Consider the following 16,825-nt stretch of genomic DNA (forward strand, 5'->3'; position numbering starts at 1 on the left):
CCAGAGCGCGTGGAAAAGGCTTAGGGGCGACCGGTTAAGGCCTAACCTCAGCGTCACCGCACAACGCTACGAAATTCAACAGGTAACACAAGACGACAACCACAAAATGCTAGGCTCACAACGCTAAATGTGCATCAACAGGCTTGGTACACTACGGGTCACTGCTAAACAACTCTAAACATGCGCGTACGGGGAATAAGGCCTATCCGTTACGACAAACATGCGAGAAGAGGCTTAACACGAGCGCGGTAACATCGGACACGGCAAATCACTCATCTTTGCCCCCGCGGCGACGGTGCGTCCGATCCTGACGACAGTCAAGGATCAACTGACGCAACACAGGGACGGCGGAGCGACCGACCGCACATCCTCACTCCACGAGGGCCAGCGCGCAACAGTGCCGTGCATGCCAAAGGGAGACTGGCCATTAATGGGACCTGCCTATACCTGAGGCTCCACCCACTTTTTGACGGATCTAGCCAATCACAGGTCGAAATACAGTTGTCTATTATTACATCCATCCCGTACTTATACCTCACCCTTATTTACTGGGCGCTACCATTTTAGAGAAAATTGATGAATTTGGATTGAAACGGATATCACTGGTGACAGACCACAACGACGGATTTTGCGTCCACTTTTATCAACGCCATCTGCATGGAGAGAGGCATGCTGGGAAGGCTCAGAATTGCAGAAATGGTTGCTGGCAGAAGTGATTGGCCAGGATGGCAGTACAACCGCTTCTTCGTAGCAGACGACAGCCGGTATGAAGTTTTATATCACGAAGTGTAAGTACATTGAATCAAAATGGAGCAAAGGTGTATGTATAAATAAAACGCAATTATATAATGCAAAATCCTACGTATAAGAGTCGTCCTTCTTGCTATTTTCCTGGTATCACGATCTTAACTAGGCCTAACGTTACGACGAAATATTCAATTTTCACGTAAATAATGATGGCGGAGCGAAAGTTGAAGCTGATTTTGCACATGCGTACATGAGGATACATACTCACAGTATGAAATTAAAGTAGACTGTGAAATTTTTTGTCACGAAATCTCCGCTTCCCCGTTCCAAGCACCATCCTCCATTTTGGAGAAAATCTGGTGTCATGGCAGCTCCCATGGAAAACGGTAACCAATGAAATGCGCCTAAGTTTGATTGACTGGTCGAGCCTCTTTTTTAGGCTCCTCCTAATGGCCAGACTCCCTTTGGCATACACGGCACTGGCGCGCAAGTGAGTGGAGCGCCTCCCCGCGGCCGCTACGCATGCGCGCGCTCCTAGCGCCCTCTGCGTCGCCAGCATCCAGCGGGGATCTCGTCGCGGGCCGTTCCCAGTTTCGGTTTCGCTCTCTTCTCCTTCCACTGCGCGCACGCGCGCTCCAAGGTGGCAAGGTGCAACGGGTGGGTTCTCCGTTTCAGTTTCGCTCTCGTTTCGTTGCGCGTGTTTATTTGTATCAAGGCAGCGCTCAGTATGCTCACGTCATCATACTGACCGATACGTGGAAAACGTCATGTGTGGCTTATTCCCCTGTGTTTCTCGCCGACGAGGAAAGACAAAAAACGAAGAACTTCGCAAATTTATTCGCGGCATCGTGGCGGAAGCCTTTCAAGTGCACCGCCTGGAATGCTTGCAAGCACGTCAAGAAATGTGTCAGGACAAGATGAAGACGGTCGACCACATCTTAGCGGCAGCCTGGATAATCTGTATTGGGAACACAGTTCTGATCAAGAGGACGACGACGACGTCTAAATAAAAGCGGTACTACGAGTCTCAGTCTCTTCTTTTTTTTCGTGCAACGTGTACGCACGCACACAACATGTCTTCCCCCGAACCTTTTCGTTCCCGCCGCCGTTTTCGCTGTATCTTAAGCGGCCTCTCCATGTGCGGTAAATCTACGTTCATTGCGAACGTGCTGAGGAACCTGAACGGCGTCGTGGACAAGCCTCCGTCACAAATATTCTACGTGCAGAAATATGCTTCACAAGGCATGCAGGACAAATTTGGGGACTGTCAAATTTACCAAGGAGCTACCACGAGAGTGGGACACGTCGCGCGCTACATTTATCGTCGTCGACGATCACATGACCGACGCTGATTCCTTGAAGGAGGTGACCAATCTTTTCATTCGGGGTTCACACCATGCCAACGCGTCGATGTTCTTACTTGTTCAAAACATCTTTTTTAACAGTAGCCCCCCCCCATTTTAGAACTATATATCCTACAACGCCAGTTACGTCGTCCTGTGGCGCACCGTGCGCAGCGTCCACCAGATGTAACATTTCGGGTAACAGCTATTTGGCAGAAAAAGATTGGAGCATTTTCTCGACGCATATAAACAAGCGATGTCGTTGCGTCACGCTTATTTACTCGTTGATATTCACAACTATACGCACGAGGATCACAGGTTGCGTAGCAATATCTTTCTGGGAGAACGTCAATATATCGACGCTCCGAAATGAATCTCCGCATTCACCTCACTTTACTCAAAGTGCTCTCTACTCTACCCACTCCGCGCCGTCGCGACGCCTTGAGACATTCTTCTTCGTCCTACATGGAACACCTTTCCGAAATTTGTCTCAATGTATTGAACGGAAAGGTAGCACTGGCTCCAGACACGTTCGCGCGTTTGGAGAAGCACCAACGCTTCTTACGTCGGCTCGCCTACAAAAAGATTCACAAGAATCCGCAACGTTTGAAACGCTACCTGTCTGAGCAGCGAGGGCAGGGCGTTCTTTCGTGAGTGGTTCCTCTCCTGCTTTCCGCCGTGTTGAACCATTTCGCCAATGGCCAACAGAACTGAAGTAACCACCTCCATCGGAAACATTCTTTCCTCGAAGGAGAGTGATGACGTCAAAGTGAAACCCATACTACAGGCACTGTATCGCATTCGCAAGCAGTACGGATTCGATCCCTACGACAGTAAAAGCAAGGCGTACCACTCTACAAATGACTGACTATCCGCTCCTCTCTCCAGAGGTGGACGAAGAGGAAGCGGAAACGGCCGTCTCAGAATTAAAAAAGGTTATTTCCTGGGATCGCGAAGGTTGTGTCTCTGTGTCGGGCAAGCCAATCAGGCACTCCTTCGTTTAGGAACTCATCAATTATTTGTTGCAACGTAAGACTGGAAAGAAACCTTCCTGGTTCCCCAAAGTCTAGAAACTATTGCGCCTGATTTCTCTGCCCAAATCTCGCGAGCCTCAGCAGCAGCAGCAGCACCCGCAGCAAGCCTCCATTGCGTGGACGACTTATGGAGGGATATGAGAAACCAGAGGGTGGTTTGGGGGGAGTGGACAGCTATAGAAAAGCGCATCACATGAGCAAAAACAAGGCTCTCGCCATTCTCAGAAAGCTGGACGCCTACACGCTAGACCATCCGGTGAGGACAAAGTTTAATAGGAGACGCATCATCGCGCTCATGATCAACGAAGTGTGGCAAATGGATCTCACCGACTTTTCAAAATACAAGAGGTTCAACGGTGGCTACTGCTACATTCTCGTGGCGATCGATTCCTTCTCCTGCTTTCTGTGCACCCTCCCGCTAAAGACGAAACACCCCGCTGATATGAAAAGGGCCATGATAAGACTTTTTCGGGGAGGTAACTCGCCAACACGCATCTTTTGCGACAGAGGAGGGGAATTCTACAACAAGATCGTCAAGGAGTACCTAGCATGAAAGAAGGTCCACATGTATTCCACCTTCTCTCCTGTAATCAAGGCATCGCATGCAGAACGGGTCATACGCACTTTACGCAACAGAATATTCCGCTATTTTAGGGTAACCGGAAAATATCACTTCGTTTCCGTGCTTCCCAAGGTTATGCGCGACTACAACAACACCAGACACAGGACGTTGGAGCTGTTGGAGCTGCTGGAATTGGAGCTGTTCAATAAGATAAATAGAAAGCCCGTCGTACCCTTCGTGAAAAAGAAGCTCAAAGTGGGGGGTAAAGTGAGGGTCCTACTACACAGAAAATGTTTTCGAAAGAGCTCGGAAGGGAGTTGGTCGCCTCAGATTTTCACAGTCTCCTGCCTGAGAGACACCTCCCTTCTCGTCGTGCATCTGGAAGATTACCGGGGTAAGGAGGTGGACGGTTTTTTATACCTGGAGGAGGTACTCGTAGTTACCCGAGACGCCAATGAGCCTTGGCCAGTAAGTGCTGAGAATGAAGAAAGTGAATGGTCAGAGCTTCTCCTTGGTTCACTGGTTCGGTTAAGACAGAGAATACGACAGTTGCGTTCCGAGCAGCAACGTGGTCAAGATTGGGAAATGAAGTCAGACATCTATGTCCACCTCCTCTCGAACGCCAGCATGGAGAAGTATCCGTCGAATAAACTCAACGCCTTCACGATAGCTTTCGACAGCCCACTTCAGCTCTCGAATCGCTATCAAGTCGGTCTGATGGATCTCAGCATAAGCAACGATTTTTTAAATATCAGATACGAAAGTCAAGATGCGAAAATCGCGAAAAACATTTCGTGTCACCTCGAATCTAGAGACAGATTTCGGAAAAGCCTTTTCGGAATGTAACGTTTCTTTCATGTACAATAAATCGCGATAAGACTTCGCCTTGCCCGTAGACCCTCGAATTGGACCCTCGGACTCCCTCAGGCACTCGATGCTTCGCTAGCATCACGCTGCACCAGTCGATTTTGGCGGCGTCACTTTGAATTCGCAAACCATGTCCCTACGTAACACACTCAACAAGTATTTCCAGATGCACAAGCCGGACGCCTCGCTAGAATTCGCGGATAACGTCTCCTCTCTGAAAACGCCGAAGGGGTTGCACGTACGGGAACCCTTTGTCAGGCTGCTACAGCTCACACCTGTCGAGGGACATGGAGAAACACTACGCGTCTCTCTCTCTGTAGCGCGCCAATTTTCTTTCACGATCAAGACGAAAATCCCTCGATCTTTGCAAGTACAGCTCGAAGCAGTGGGTCGATCCTTCGAGCTGGAACGAGATCGATTTTCTTAACATTCCTCACGATTCGGAAGTGGGTTACGTCTATGTGGTAGACTTGTCATATCCCGAAGAACTGCACGCGCTCACCAGGGATTTTCCCCTAGCACGCGAACACAGGTGCGTGGATGAGACTGTCCCCCTACCAGCAGCATTTGAAACACGCGTTGGCGCTAAACGCACCTCCCACAAAGAAACTCTTGCTGACGTGCTGCGACAAGGAACGCTACGTCGTTCATTATACATTGCTCTCACTGTACGTGAGGCTGGGCATGAAAATAAAACGTGTTCACAGCATCCTCTCGTTCCGCCAAGACAACTTTTTGCGAACCTTCGTGCAGAGAAACGTCACGTTGAGGAATGCAGCGACCACAAAATTCGAGCGACTTCTGTACAAAACCATGTCGAACAGTACATTCGGTACGTCGATACAAAATGTGAGACGCATGAAAAGGTACGGTATAGCCTACGACAAACAAAGCACATTCCGAAAAGCTAGCTCCGTCGACAGTCAGCATTTTCCCATTCTGAGTGACAAGTGCATCTTGTACGATATGAAACAGCGTCGCATCAAATGGACGCACTTCCTTTACGTGGGCTTTGCCATTTTAGAGATATCCAAAGTCCGAATGTACAGCTTCATCTGCAAGTCGCTCTTTTCTCACTTGACGTGCCCAGTGCAATTGATCTATAGCAATACGGACAGCATAATTTTTTCTCTCACGTGTGAAAGCCTGGAAGAGCAGCTGATGAAGATTGACAATGAGTTAGATCTGTCTTCCTATCCGGCGGACCACCCGTTTTTCAACGACGAGCACGCGAACCAGATGGGATACTTCAAAGACGAGATGGGAGGTGGTGCCATTCAGGAAGTCGTAGCCATCCGAGCTAAAATGTACAGCATTCTCTTGGGTGGGACACACAAACAGATCGCGAGAGCGAAAGGAGTTCAGAAAGACATGGTGAGGAAACACTTATTGCACGAAGTGTACCAAGATTTTCTGTTCAATGAAAAGACAGTCGCTCAGAAGCAGTGCACCATCCAGAGCATAAAGCAAACAATGTACACCATTTCGAGACTCAAAAAGAGCTTAGTCCCCTACGACGACAAGCACTATCTTGTGGATGCCGTACACTCCGTCCCTTATGGAAGCTGAGGATACGGTAAGCTTTCCTGGTGTTTTGATGTGTATCGCATTACGATCGTCGTCAGGGATTGAGTGACCGTGGAACAAAGAGCACGTCCTTCGTGCACGCGCATATAATCGAGAATAAAAGTTCTAGTCGAGACATGCTCTCTCTCTCGCAGACAGGAGAAGCACGGGTCATTGTGGCAGTGTGGTAGCGGAATGGGTGTATGAAAAGAATGACCATTCCACCAGCGTGCTGGTGCCGTGACCCGCACAATGAGAACGCTGCGATGAAGATTTGCCACACCATTTCTGTTCAGGCAAGTCAGGGAGGGTGTAGGCATCTATCGACCAACTTTGTCTTCGATACGTCTTTGTATGTATTGCTGCATTTCGATTTTTGCTGTATTGTATTGTTGCATTTCGATAACCAAACAGTATTTCAATAAACCAGTGACAAGGTACAATGTAGACTGCTTGCAAATGTCGCTGCTTCCGCAGGGCATACTTAAAATGAGTAATGGCACGAGCGAGAAGGTCCACGATGTCTGCAGAGTAGTTGAAATCAGCGTCGGTCGAGCTCACAAATTCGCTCATCAGTCCCAGGGGTCCTTCCGGCACCGTTATAGAGACGTACTTGTAATGGGCATAGATCCAACGCACCGTCTTCTGCAGCGGCCCGGGAGAGATCTCTCCTATATTGCCAAAGCCTACCATGTCTATCACGTAGCGAAAAGCAGTGATGACGACCTCGTTGCCGGGACTCTTCTTGTTGAAACATTCATTCTCCACTTCTTCCCACGAAGCGTGCGTACGGGGACAATTTTGTAAACGTGGTAGCTAAACATTTTCACGTATTGATGATGCAAGCGCAGTGCGTGCTGCCTTTATACAGCGTCTTCAAATAAACACACGCAAAGAAACGAGTGCTAAACCGAAACAGAGAAGCCACCCGTTGCCGCTAGGAGCGCGCCCGCGCACAGTGGAAGGAGCAGAGAGCGAAACCGAAGCGAGGAGCGCCCGCGATGAGCTGGATGGACCGCTGGATGCTGGTGGCGCACAGCACGCTAGGACCGCGCGCATCCGTAGCGACCGCTGCGAGGCGCTCCACTCACTTGCGCTGTCTCGGGAGGCTCTTGGCTGGCTCTTGTGGAATGAGGATGTACAGACAGTCGCTCCGTCGTGTCCGCATTGCGTCAGTTGATCTTTGACTGTCGTCGGGATCAGACGCACCGTCGCCGTGGGGAAAAAGGTGAATGATTTGCCGTGCCCGATGTTACCGCGCTCGTGTTAAGCCTTTTCTCGCATGTTTGCCGTAACGGATATGCCTTCTTCCTCGTGCGCGCATGTTTAGACTTGTTTAGCAGTGATCCGTAGCGTACCAAGCCTGTTGACGCACGTTTAGTGTTGTGAGCCTATCATTTTGTGCTTGTCGTCTTGTGTTAGCTGTTGAATTTCGTAGCGTTGTGTGGTGACGTTGAGGTTACGCCTACCCGGTCGCCCCTAAGCCTTTTCCTCGATGTGTACTCTTTTCTCCGTGCTGTTTAGCAGTAGCGGTTAGGCCTTTTCCACGCGCTCTGGCATGCCTTGACTTGTGAGCAGTGCTGCAATTTTACCTGCTGCTAGTACCTTGTTCTCTGTCTTTCTCGCATAGAGCTATGATGCTGGCTCCATCTGGTGCGATGCCTTGCAACTAGGTAGTCAATTGTCGTCGATCTTTGCAACTACCAGCCGTCAACAAGCAACATGACGGTCGCTGGTCACTCGTGTGTTCTGGAGCGGTTTCTCTTCACTCTATTTCTATCTATTTTTTTTCTTTTTTATGGACACAGGTTCCCGCCAACACACAGCTGGTCTGGAATGTGATGACTCCCTGGAGGGTGCTGATTAATGTGGGGGGTCCTAATTAGCTCTAATTGCTAATTAAATCGTGTTTAGACCAAGTTGTGTGTTGGGGCAGTCTGTGTCCAGTCATTACTACTACCGCACCTTCCCACCTGGATCTGCCACTGTGGAGCTGCAAGCGTGTGTCCGCACAGCTCGAGTGACAGCCCTGATATTATTCTCTCACCTTTTCTGAGTCACTCATCCATTCAAACATGAGGAGAGAGGAATGTAATGCAACTCATGGGAAATAGCTGAGGCAGATTTCCTCTAGCAGTGAGTGGAGAAGCGTTTGGACAGCCTTGATCCACATTTTATATCACAATGTGTTGTGGCCGTTCGAAACGCATATGAAAAATAGCTTACCAACAATGGAGTTTGGATGCAGTTTGATCGTTTTGATAATTGTTGTAGCAGGTACTCTTTGCACTGTCTAATATTCCTTGTGGGCAAACGGTACCTGAAAGCGAAATATATTGTTTTCTTTTTTCGATGTTCTCGGCGCCTGGAAACTGCCCAATCCATGTGGAATGGTTTAACAACAGAGGAATAGCAATGCGCAGTCTTGAAAAGTAGCTGAATTAGAAATAACTAGTTTATTTATCTATTTACTAATTGTGTGGCTCCAATGGCCTTGTAACACAGACATTGGTACAGCAAACCAACAAGGAAATCAATAGCACGGGAATACAGTAGTACAACAGTGACATATATTAGCAGCACTAATTTGAAAATAAAAAAGCACGGACAACAGTTTTATATAATGTATGATTTACAACTGAGACGTATCGGTGAAGGTAAACGATTCGATAGTCTAGTGGCACGTGGAAAAGAGTTTCTATGCGAAAATGGGCGATTTGAATTTGTGAGCGGCAACAACACCTGTGTCAGTAAATTCATTTCTGCCTATACCCCATGATCCAGTACCCAGCAAAACCTGAACGAAAGGTCTGATCATTCTACTGGCCAGACATTGGGCTCTCAGTACGAGAAAGTTTCTCTGGGTTCGTAAATTGCATATTGCTTTCAGGTATGTATGAGAGTCAATGTAAATAACCGTGGAGTTAAAGCTGTGTGTTCAAGACGTAATTTAATGCAATGACCTTCTCATAGACTTCAGCACTGAAGATTGACATGATACCTGGTAAGTGATGTGATCGCAGACATCTCAGTTACCATCGCACACCTCACTCGCTGTGTTCCTGAACCATCTGCGTAACATGCTAACGGTTCGCTGAATCACTGACTTAACGGCGGAAACTTCTGTTATATCACAGTTTGAGCTTCGTGCTTAAAGTATTTTGACATATTAAATGGCATGCCACATCTAACACTGTCATCACGTCCACTGGATCAATTCTATTTCTCTGCAGAATTCTGGTTATAATGCAGAGAACTCCACACGTGCCCACCCAACACACTGGAAGTCTCTTCTATAGTCTGGCAAGGAGTCCCATTGATTATCCCATCGGTTTTAGGTGTACGGATTGAAACACCACAAGGTGAACGTGTTGCATCTAAACAATCTTCATTGAACAGGTTTCATCGTCGGAGGTAGTGTATTTGGGATTCAGGTAAGTTATTGTAACACAACAGAGACTCCAGCATACCTGTCTAAGATATCATTTATATCAAAGATTCGTCAAGAGCCCTCGACAATTACACTGAAGGATCGACATAGTGCAGCAAAAAAGAATGGAAGTGTGTAATACGAGTGTGCTTTATAGAGGAGAGTGTGCTGCTCAGAGACAATCTGATTTTTTTCGTGGGCATTATTGGCTGCCTCGGAGTTTTTTTTTCGGGTAACCACCAGTTCCTTAGCTGATATTATCAGGGGGTGAGTCGCTTCCCGATAGATTATAGTTGGGCTTTCTTTTTGACTGGATGGTCGTGTTTGTGAATGGGCATTGCGAGCTCGCATTTCATCGCACCCCATCGAGCTCACGTCCACGGATGGTTATGACGAAAGTGGCGTCTGTGAGGAGGACGCCACTCAAGGGGTTGGCGGAACTACAGGCACTTCAGCAGAAGAAGCTGGCGTTTGTGGAAGGGGTGAGTGTTCTGTGCTTCCTGTTATGCTGTCTGTCTGTACGAAGAAGGATCACCTGCACAGTTGACGCAGTGATGTGGCCCTCCCCAAGGAGCACACAATATTGGGCCCATGTTGGCTGGTCAACGGCGATACGGGTCAATACGGGACCCGTTTCGCCAAGATTTACCCAACAGTGGCTCAAACTGGGCAATATGGGCCTCATGTTGCCCAGGTTGAGCCACTATTGGGAAAATCCTGGCAATATGGGCCCCATATTGCCCATGTAAACCCCGTAATCGCTGAAAACGCAGAAAATGGTACGTTTCGGCGTTGCAAAAATGCCCAAGCAGCACGACAAGATTGGACGTTGATGCGTGTGAAATGCCCATTTGAATACGTCGTTACATCCAACAACTTCCCGCAGATCATGGACATTGTTCGAAACAGTAAGCATACGTGGCAATCCCATTGTAACATTCACTAGAACTCGACAACTCAACTTTCCACTTTCTGGAAGCAGGCGCTATCTCGCTTTGCGGTGCCAATGCCAATCGGTCAAACCGACTGAGAGTAAGCATGGCCGTTTCAGCGAAATCACGCGTCGTACAACTACTGCGCATGCGCGACAGTCTGATCGGACGCTTCGTACGGGCTAAAATGTCGCTGGTTCCTCTAATGACACTGCGTTTTGGAGAAAGAACGACGACATCCTTCTAGAGGTGTGTGACCACTGCACAGTATCAGATATTCCTGTGAAAGGGATTGGTATTCATGGCTGTTGGGACAGCCGGTCCCGACACGTTGTGTGTGTCTGATCAAACACAATGTTTAGTTGAAAGGGATGGCTCTTCTGTAAAGTTAGGTGCTTTCAAGTTACTGCAAGCAGTATGAGTAGCAGAGGCGTATGTCCGTCACCGTTAGGAAAGTGTTTCGCTCCTTTGTACTCTCTGAGTGTGTTGGAACTTTTTGGTTCATAGACTATTGTGATACCAACGAGGGCTCCTGAGGGACAGTTGGCAGTTCCGTGGGATTGCCTGCACTAGTTAATCCTGCTCTTCGTTTTTAGGGCGAGAGCCGTACTATTTTTGAAATGTGCTATGGGCAAGCTTTAGCTCGTTCCATCCTACACTTGATAATACGATTGCATGTGTCCTTCAGCAAGACAGGCGTCGCGCCTGTTCTTCGTTTTGGGGCGATGCAGTGTTGTTATAATTGTATGCAACGTGGATCAATGAGACTTGCAGAGATGAAAAAGCAAAAATCAGAGAGAAGTAATATTAGTGGTGGATATTAAACCAGATAATGTTTTATTATTACACGGACTCCCCGTTGGGGTTATCACAGAAATATTGCCAATATTGGCGCAAAATGGGCCTGCCAATATGGGCAGCCCATATTGGTACAATATGGAGCCCGGTTGCACTCCCCATATTGGTCCAATATTAGCAGCCCTTATTGGACCAATATTGGCAGTGTTGGCAGCCAATATGGATACAATATTGAAGTGCTGCTTGGGTCCACACTCTTTGAAATCATGGCCCTGCTTGGTGCATAGAGCACAGCATGCAGATCCTCGACAAGCATCGGATGGGTGGACGAAGCCATAGCACTGAGGGAACACCGGACGGAGTTTGGCAAATAGGGGCGTAGATCGGTAAAGATATAGCCTACTTTCAGTTTATCTGGAAAAAGTGGGGCTATTGAAAGTGAGAACGGTGCCTCTATTGGTGACAATCATTACTTTTGCATATTTTAATTTTTCTGACATCGATGACTCAATGATCTTTTAGGTTCTCCAGAATTTCCTCAACAGAGATTTCGATGATTTCTGAAAGAGCTGTTACCACGCAAACGATGAAGGGAGGCAGGGATGTTTCTACTCATTAGTTCTATGGTTTCGAGGATGTGGTTGCTGTGACTCCATCATGTACATTTGATCAATATGTCCCTGAATGATGTTTGTTAATTTCGGTAATGTCTGACGAAAGATATGCTGCCTTCTGGAGAAAACGACGACATCCTTTTAGAGGTGTGTGACCACTGCACAGTATCAGATATTCCTGTGAAAGAGAATGGTATTCATGGCTGTTGGGACAGCCGGTCCCGACACGTTTATTGTGTCTGATCAAAGCATAAGAAGTTTTACCCATTTCAGGTGTACGTAATGAGTCTTCCGATTGGTCACCCACACTTCATAGTCACACGGGGAGAAGCTGCCAGAGTTATGATAACCCCCGACTGAATAACACCAGAATTATTCTGGTGCTTTGTGGTCCACATCAGAGTGGCCTGCTCTGACACCAGAATGCTTCTGGTGCCCTCTTGTATGCTTGGTGTGTGAACCAGAGTGACACAGAGTCACACCTGCTCTCTTTACAAGTGCGATGTTGCCTGGTGAGTGCGCTAAATGTGGCATGATCGAGCTCACCAACACGTGATGTGGAGCTTCATGCGATTTCTTAGCTGGGCCTGAACTCACGCCGTATCAGAAGATTGTCATCGTGAGTTTCAGGACCCAGAATGCCAAGCTATGCCAGATGTACAGGCCATAAGGCTGATGGTCCTATTGAAAGAAACAGACTGACCAACCAAACCCCCATCACTCCATCAAAAAACCCCACCGCCACCGTTCAAGGCGTCTACCCTTCGCCTAGCAACCTCTCGGCACGGTCGGATAACACCTTGGGAGTAGGGGGCTAGGGTCCGCGCTGGCGCCACTCAGCAAGAATGAGCCAACACTGACGGTCTGCTGACCAGGTCTAAAGTAACATGTATATCTCATTACACAGTCTATGCCCCTTTTATACCACGTGTAAGGCTTGTATCCTCGCTGATGGTATAGTAGGGACTGCTGTGTTATGTGTATAGTTTCAGTATTTTATGAACCTTGACTTACAGGACGTCTGGTACCGTATAACATTTTATAGAGACAGCATCATCAACAACAGCAACAGATTTAGTTAATAAATTAAGATGCCAATGGCAGCATCTTAATGAGAATGGTGAGTGACTGATGGCAGCACGTTATCTGTACGACATCAACAAATCGAGGCAACATCTCTCGCAAGGTAGCCTCACCAGTGAAGGCGGCACCACAATTGGCGAAGCCGCAGTATACCATATCACTATCCGTTACCCAACCTATGCTATAGGAACCGTTCCTTGAGATATTGGCCCAATGGCCCAATCAATCAAATGCTTTATTGACGCAGGCCAATACTACTACGAGCGGTAGTGCTGCCTGGAACGTGTTTGGTAGAAACTTTCCCACATATTTTTTACGTGTGGCGTAATGTGCACACACTTTTTCACTGCGGTTCACACCCATGCTTGGTGACTGTGCCGACATATTTGACGTGAAGCAGCCTTCGAATCAGACCGACACAGGAACACGTCTATATAGTCTCGTCTTTGTAAGTCCGGAATTCCGTGACACCGGAGTCGGTGTCGTTCAATTGGATATATGGACAACTCGGTCACACGACCATGAGATCACGTCGGAGTAGTACCGGTCTCTTTGAGTAGTGCTTGTGGAGATCAATCACCTTAAGTGAGAATGAACGGGACAAGTGGACCTTAGACGATATTTCTTTGCGAAATACTTAAAATAAGTGTGCAAAAAGTTAAACAATTCAAAACATCAGCCGCAGCCCGCAGAGCGAGCGTCAAATCGAGATGCTGCATATCATTCGAAAGAGAAGCCCAGGGCTCTACATCGTATTGAAATGTCCAGCGCCGAGGAAGGGAGACCGTTTCTGGTGCGTCTCAAAGTTGAGGGGACGTGCGCGGAACACGACGCCGCAACCAGCTGTATGGATGAACACCTATATATTGACATTCACTTTGCTTTCACGTTATTTCAAGTTAAACCAACAGCCGTACAACCTGGCACCGTCCCCACCCAATTTATTGCCTCTTCTTCCCAATGCGGAGTTGTGTCGAGACGTAAAGTAAAAAAGTATTACCAACTTCCTGCTTGTAGTCATTGTTGCTATCAAAGGTCGTTTTTGTTAAATTTTCTTGCGAGCTAGATTAGGAAGTCAACCGTCGGAAATACGTTTCAACACCATTGTTCACATACCACAGCGGTATAAATTCTAGTCTTCCACAGGCATAAAAGCCATTGCAAAACTTATTGCACAGGCGATTCACACCCTGAGATGCATAAATATTTCTAACGACGTTGACATGTGCATCAAATGCCAGCACAGCCTGTAAATTTGTATACCGCTGAACACACATACCCGATAACCAATGTACCAGTCAAAATGTACATTGTATACCGTATTCAAAATATATACTCATGTTGAGCATACCAGATAAGGAGTGCCAAGACGATGTACCTACCTTATCTGAGTACTTGATGCATACATATACCAGCTGTAAACCCTATGATCTGCTATACCTTTGAAGTGGCATACCCTACAGGTACAGTACCTTCTATGAGGTACCTTACAAGGCTTCGTACATGGGTAAAAAATTCAGCTAACCGGTAAAGACGTAAAGAAGGGAATGCCTCAGGACTAGAGCCGCTGATCTTTCGAACACTTCTGTTCGAAATATTGGCGGCTCTCGTCCTGAGGCTGTTCCCTTCTTAGAAGATTTCCTGTACTGCATAAACTACATCCCCCGTTCAGAGGTAAATTTAAAAAAATTACCTCTGAACGGGGGATTGTGAGGCGTACGAGGTTTGCAATGTACGATAATATTTTTGTACTACAATCGACATTTATTTAGGGGTCTCCAAACTAAATTTCTGCGCTGCGAAAACTGTACCGCAACATAATAAGAAAACACAATTGTGTCCAGAAACTGTTGATGTAAATGTATACCAATTTTTTTCTTTTTATTCGACACAGGTATTTCGTAAGAAAGCTGTGAGAGCAGCGCTGATGCCATCTTTGGCGGGTATGTTATTCGGCCAGGTGTACTGCGTGCAACACAATGTATGCAACTACTGCACGAGGAATTGGTAACAATACGTTAATTGACTTATTTGTTAGATACTTACATATTTTTCGCGAAATCTGGCATAGCATTTATCCGAGATAACCATTATTCAACTCCATCGCCCTTATTGAACACCCTGAGAGATTAAACGTACCTTGGAATATTAGTTGTTACATTTTCATGTGCAAAACAGCCCAAAGCAGAACAGCGCGGAAACAGCGACACCTAATCCACGTGAGATAGGCACGTATCTTAAGTGATTGGAATAGCGCTAATTTACTACAGTCCAGCAACGGTAGCGACGAGTTGTCTAGGATGCAAAAGATGAGGAAACTCGAAGTGCATACACAACCAACAGGTAAAAAGTAGGAGGAAGTAGACAAACATGTCAATGCTCACTCCTCCTGCATAGATGTCTATGGTTTTTCGTGATTTCTGGTGGAAGCCTAGCTTACGTTAGGTTATGTTAGATAATTGGAAGGCTCGCGCAGATTCCAACGCTATCGAAAAAAGTCAAGCAAAGGATACTTCTCTACCGACAGCACAGTTTCTCATACAATGCACATGGCTATCATCCTACTCGAACAAAAAGTACCGTGCCGATGTAGGCACCGTATCTCAGGCCATGTGGCGTTGCTCAGAGAGGGACACGTGCCGAAGGGAGATACTCGACATATATCGCATTCCATAAGGTGGCGAAGGAAATGGCATTTTCAACTCAAAGGGTCTTATAAGAATTATTCATTTGAGAAGCAGACATTTAGTCGACGCGTACCCGTAGCACCATATACAACGGCGGCCTGAGAAACTAACAGCATCAATGGACTGAGGAACCGGGAAAGCGGTGGTGCGAGAGAGTGGAGCGATGTTCGATGTTTTTTAGAAACTACAAAAATCATGGCGAAACGCGGCGAAACAAAGACAATACAACCGATCGTGAATGAAGGAAATACGCGTCTTCGAGGATGCGCAATGAACAAAATAAAGAAAAAAACGGTGTTCCTTCACGAATTTTTTGTGAACGATCTATCGAACGGATTTTTGTTCCGAAAACTGCTTTAGTATCAGGCGACCGAAGAGATCAGATGTTCTCATTGACACAACTTCGTAGCTTTTAAATTAGAAAATTAATTACCACTAATTAATTAACAAGGGGCGATGAAAAAAATATTTTTGGATAGACCACACAACTGCTAAGCACGTAAATTGGTTCCATTTGTGTCCAGCACTCAGTTCTTTTTTAGCCCCTGGCCCTTTTTCGGTGGGACACCCTGTATATGACAGCGTCTGAGGGACGACGAAAAAAGAAAACAGACGAGAAAAAACACGAAAAATCGAAACACAGCTGACACCGGGATTCGAACCCGAGTACCTCCCTGTCTGACGTCACATGGCCACCATACCCAAAGTTGACCAATCGCCGCCGACAAAAACGGCATCGGCGTAGTGCGTACGTAGGTACATGCGTAGTCCTGGTTTTGGTTCACTCGCATAGCAAAGGTTTGTCAATTTATATATCAAGGTACGTTAGCTTCTTGCCTGTTTCATAAGGACGAATTCAGTAATGGATGTTTCCCAGAAAACATGCAATGACTTCGTTGATTAATGAATTTAACACATTTTTCGTCCAGTACTTGCATACACTGCCCTACGGGTATCCGCCTGACCGCATAAGTCGCTGCGAAGATGACATCAGTGCTGCTCCCACCGCTTTTTAATAAAATATGTATCCAATAAAAAGCACCTTGTACATATCAAACAATTCTACCGTTAAGAGGAAATCAAAAAAATACTATGCACTAAGTTCTAGAAAATACACCATTTGGTTGCAACTGTCATAAGTGTGGAGCCGTTGCTTTTCTGC

General features: G+C 46.9%; 1 protein-coding gene across 1 annotated transcript in view; it reads right to left on the reverse strand.

Moving 5' to 3' along the window:
• Window positions 1-16,825, reverse strand: part of LOC135373937 (uncharacterized) — a 205,062-nt gene that overhangs the window by 120,654 nt on the left and 67,583 nt on the right. The window contains exon 8 of the mRNA XM_064606979.1: window positions 8,346-8,439. Coding sequence (XP_064463049.1) covers window positions 8,346-8,439 — 94 coding nt within the window. The remainder of the gene's footprint in view (window positions 1-8,345; window positions 8,440-16,825) is intronic.

The sequence above is a fragment of the Ornithodoros turicata genome, unplaced genomic scaffold, assembly GCF_037126465.1.
Source record: "Ornithodoros turicata isolate Travis unplaced genomic scaffold, ASM3712646v1 Chromosome36, whole genome shotgun sequence".
Lineage (NCBI taxonomy): Eukaryota > Metazoa > Arthropoda > Arachnida > Ixodida > Argasidae > Ornithodoros > Ornithodoros turicata.